Genomic DNA, 5291 nt, shown 5'->3' with positions numbered 1-5291 from the left:
GAAGGGGCACGAGTGGGGGGTCGTCATGTGACACACAGCAGCCACAATAGCACTTATGTTCTTATGTTTTATTTATTTTTTCCCTTTTTATTCGAAATATTCCCAAACGCATTAACTATATCATGAAATTTCTTGATTCTCACCTATGTTAATTGATCTATAGTGGGCGATGGTCAAAGTAACCTAATAATGTAATCTATTAACTATGCATAAAAAACTGTTTACTTAAGTAACAGATATGGGTGTCATGCCATAACATAGTTTTAATACGACTGACTTTATATTTAACTCACTTTGAATGGGCATGACGCCTCAGATAGTCATAATTGTAAGAAACAAAGTAACGTATGAAATATAACGTTGCAATTGAGAAACAAAGTTAAAATTGTGAGAAAAATTTGCAATTGTTAGAAAAAAACAGTTGTGAGAATGTTGCAGTTGATAAACAAAGTCACAATTGTGACATGCATTTTGGGAAACAGAATTGTGAGATATAAAGTCGCAATTATGAGAAACAAAGCTGAAATTGTGAGAAATAGTCGCAACTGTGAAAAAAATAATAACGACTGTAATTGCAGTCATTGCAGTTTTGAGAAACAAAGTCCAAACTGAGTTATAAAGTAGCAATTATGAGAAACAAAGTCACAATTATGAGATATAGTCACAATTATGTGCAACAAAGTGACAACTGTGAGCTATAAAGTTGCAATTATGTGAAACAAATTCGTAATTGTGAGCAATAGAATAAAAAGTACAAGAAGTCGCAATTACAAGAAAATAGACGCACTTGACTTTTTCTGTATTCTGAGGCAGACACGGGCTTCTATATACACGAATACTGTAGCTAATGTGTTAGTTATTGTACGTATTTGTCAAAATTAACATGTAGATGATTTAACAAGCAAAAAATATTTGTTTCTTGTTGCTGTGACCATGTGTGGACCTCAGAGAGGCCAGATCTCCTGTCATAGCTTCTGTAAAGTGAATCATTTGCATCACAAAGAGCATTATGGGATTTTGATGAAGGCAGAAGAGCTGTGTCAATAGCACAGGGACATCCCAGAGCAAATATATATATGCATGAGGTTCAGCACTGAATACTAAGTGTGCATTGAGGATGCTTATTTTTTCATTATTCATCCTCCATGTTAAAACAAACATGTACCAGCATGAAGAGATTTTCATATTTTGGTTATGGTTCATTTGGATAACGTTTTCTGCTAATATGTTTGTTAATATGAAAAGGTGACTGTGTGTGTGTGTGTGTGTGTGTGTGTGTGTCTGCACACACAGGTATGCTGCAGCAGTTCAAGACGGCTCACAGTACTTTGTGCTTCTCATCATCACAGACGGTGTGATATCAGATATGGCTCAGACTAAAGAAGCCATCGTCAATGTGAGTTATCCTTGACCTCTCTCTCTAGCCTACTGTCCTCAAAAACAGTTTGTCTCATCATACTCTGGTGCAACATTGCATCACAAGTGCCTCAGGCAAAGTCTACGAAGAGTTAAGGTGCTTTTTGGGTCTTCCTGAGGTCCTCTCTGCACCTAATGGGATTCATCTGTCACCGTTGCTATGGTTACCCAGCAGACTGGATTTAAAGGGAATTTGCGACTGTTTAGTCACATTATTAAAACAGCCACACCTTCCTTTTAAGATCTTGCCTGCTGCTCTGTCTCTTCTTCACCCTCTATCCATGATGCTTTGGATCTTGGTCTTTGGTCACACGGTAAACATTTCTGCACTGACTGATATGGGTTCATGCACTTTGAATGACTGAACACTTCATGTGCGTTATTCATTTCTATTCCCTGAGTGATTTTTATTGAAGTCCGCTATGGAAATTCCACTCATGTGCTCTTTTCTGTTGGTCTTTTTAAAATGATTAGATAAAAATGAGCACTTTGAAGTGTTTCTCATATGCACTCTCTCACTCTGACTGCTGATTCGCTCCACTCACAGTGATTTGGCCTCTTATATATATACTAGCTGAAGTAGCTGAAGCGAAATATAGGTTAATTCCATGGACTGAATTGTCATTGGTTTTTGTCATCACTAATTTTGACCATTGGTGTTCTTCGAACAAGAGTAATTACTCCGTAATAACCATTTCCAGTCATTAGTTTTGTCTTGTTTCCCAATAAAAATATCTAAACATCTTCAAATAAATAAACTTGAGAAGCAAAGTTAAATTTTTCTCACCCCCAATAACTTTTTTTTAAGTCCCCTATATCTATATTCTTAGAGCAACTGAAGTTAAATGTTTTTCTAAACTTTATTTGGAGGACTTCTTGTGCACAATGCACATTTCTTAATATTAAGCCTAAAATGTGTTTCAATGTCACTATTGATGAGGATTGTATGATCTTTGAATAATATCGGTCTTTAAATGCAAGATATTTAAAGTGTATACTTGAAATAGTTCCACTGTAGCACAATCAAATATACTTATGTATATCTTTAGTTGGACTTCAGCACTACTTCCGCACAATTAAAATGCATTAAGTACTAAATTAATTTTGGTAACACTTTATTTTAAGGTGTCCTTATTACACATGTTACATGGACTTACTATTATAATAACAATTAATTATGCATAATTCCATGTAAGTAACCCTAAACCAAACCCAAATCCTAACCCTAACCATATAGTAAGTACATGTAGTTAATTAATATTACTCAGTACTTAAATGTATAATTACACTGTAACAAGGACACCTTAAAATAAAGTGTAACCTTAATTTTTTTCAAATTTAGCAGACTTTAAGTATACCAGTTTATTATACCAAAAGTACAATTTTATTAAGCACATAAATAAATCAATGCATTTTAGTATACTTAGCATGAAATAAATGTAATTCAAATACATTTTAGTACATTTATTTTTCACCAGGGCTTCCATTTCTTTGTAATTAATTGTAAAATTTACCATCAATTTCTGAGTGAAAATTGTTTCTACAATTTTTCAGTGTATATTTAAACATCCTTAAAATAAAGAAAAATATATAAATAAATAATTTACTTGAAGAATGATTGCATAAGAAATTAAGACTTATTTTCAGATATTACGTTTATTTTTCTCACCCCTATTGGCATAGTTTTTTTTAAAAGCTGAACTTCATAAAACTTAGTTAGATTTCTGCTTAAAATAAGAAAACAACATTTGTCAATTGAAATAAAGAACAAAATAATTAATTAAATAAACTTATTTAAAGATATGTGATATGAAAAGTCTTAATATCTTATTCAGTTTTGCTTCTCAAGTCAATGTATCTAAGGATATTTCAGTATTTATGGAAAATCATGACAAATAGTGATTAAAAGAATGATGTTTCCAGTGTGTGTGTAAAAATTATGTATTTAATATTTATTAAATCTATTAAATGACTCCAAAGAAGTTTTATCCTCACTGATACCAGCAGATGTGCATGCTCAAGCAGTCACTGAGAATCTAAGAATACACTGAAGCCAAGCAAGGGGGTATGTGGCTCAGCGGACAAGAGAACACTGTAATTCACAGAGTTTATTATAGGCTAGCTGCAAATGTGTCACATCACATAATTCACAGTAATCTGCACTTATTTCATGGCTGAGAAAGGTATTTGTTAAAAAAAGTCAGGAAAACAGGGAGAAACAAGAGGGAGAGGGAAAGTAAACAAACAAGTGAGCAAGAGAGTTTGCGAGAGAAGCACTTGAAGGAAAGACCTACAGGAAATAGAGCAGTGAATACATGAAGTGTGTGTGAAATGTGTTTGTTTAGACTCATCTTCCCAGATTTATTTCTTTCAACACATGACTGCCTCTGTCCCCCGTGAGCATTTCCGGGAATGCTGACCTACTTCCAACCCCATAAATATGTTTTTATAATCCTTGCCCATTGGCACCAAGCACTCAATGTCCTGTCTGCACAATGCATACAGACGGGTGGACTGGTAGACAAAATCAGCCTGGATCCAATACCATCCCCATCACAAGTGGATAGAATAAGTATTGCCTATTTATTTATGTATTATGGGTATAAAGATACACATATTCATAACAACAATTTATAAAAGATATAGGACAATACAGTTTATATTGATATACCTTGATGATATATTAAGAATTTTAAACTAACTCAGCATACAGTTTAGAGCGGCTTTCCGAGAACACTGTAATTCACAGAGTTTATTATAGACTAGCTGCAAATGTGTCACATCACATAATTCACAGTAATCTGCACTTATTTCATGGCTGAGAGAGAAAAAAAAAAAAGGAAGTCGGGAAACAAGAGGGAGAGGGAAAGTAAACAAACAAGTGAGCAAGAGAGATTTCGAGAGAAGCACTTGAAGGAAAGACCTACAGGAAATAGAGCAGTGAATACATGAAGTGTGTGTGAAATGTGTTTGTTTAGACTCATCTTCCCAGCTCTATTTCTTTCAACACATGACTGCCTCTGTCCCCCGTGAGCATTTCCGGGAATGCTGACCTACTTCCAACCCCATAAATATGTTTACATACACATACATACACACACATATATATACAAATTAATATTTTATTCATTCAAAAAAAAAAAAACAGAGCTAGTAAATCAGAGTCAGCTGACTGTGTATTTCAGAAATAAGAAAACACAGTTAAAACCAATATAAATATGTCATTTATTCATATTGATTTCCAGTATATTTATGTCTGAAATTCTGAAAGAAGCAGTCAGCTGATTCTGCTTTAGTATTGTTGACAATTTATGGAGTCCATCTTTTGGTTTCCCACATAAAGCTCAAGGATTATTGAAGGAATCGATCTCTGAATCGTAGTAATTAATGATATAATTCACTCATTTGGTTTGATTAGCTCTCCAGGCCCCACAGTTTAGGGTTTGTTCGTGCTCAGTGTGTGTGTGTGTGTGTGTGTGTGTGTGTGTGTGAGTGTGTGAGTGGCTCTTTTTCATCTTGTGTGATGTGTTTTTGTGTGGCCCCCGGTGAAATTCCAATTCTAACTCCATTACAGCCCACAAACTTATCAGTGTGACTGAGGCTGTGTGTCCAGCCAGCTTTATTTGTCAAATTATTCATTCCTCTCAACAGGCTTTCACGGGCCCTCTGGGGGAGTACTTTCAAAATTCAAACCCTCAGGAGCCTTTAAAGGGGTGGTTCACTGGGTTTTTTCTAGGCTTGATTGTGTTTATGGGGTGCAATCTAACATGTGTTAACGCTTCGTTTTTTAAAAAACGCATTATTTTTCACATAATTTACCTTTATTCCTCACCTCTCTGTCCCTTCTCTGAGAAACGGGCTGATCTTTTCCTTCT

At 34.7% G+C, this 5291-nt stretch overlaps 1 protein-coding gene across 1 annotated transcript in view; it reads left to right on the top strand.

Annotated features, from left to right (window-relative positions):
* LOC107711929 (copine-5-like) overlaps positions 1 to 5291 on the top strand; it is a gene marked incomplete at its 5' end in the record, with an annotated part of 31925 nt that overhangs the window by 23194 nt on the left and 3440 nt on the right. The window contains one exon of the mRNA XM_016517021.1: positions 1294 to 1396. Within this exon, the coding sequence (XP_016372507.1) occupies positions 1294 to 1396 (103 nt within the window). The remainder of the gene's footprint in view (positions 1 to 1293; positions 1397 to 5291) is intronic.

This window comes from Sinocyclocheilus rhinocerous, unplaced genomic scaffold (genome assembly GCF_001515625.1).
Source record: "Sinocyclocheilus rhinocerous isolate Xijiao unplaced genomic scaffold, SAMN03320098_v1.1 scaffold1168, whole genome shotgun sequence".
NCBI lineage: Eukaryota > Metazoa > Chordata > Actinopteri > Cypriniformes > Cyprinidae > Sinocyclocheilus > Sinocyclocheilus rhinocerous.
The sequence above is the reverse complement of the archived record's forward strand: the minus strand, read 5'-3'. Positions and strand labels throughout refer to the sequence as shown.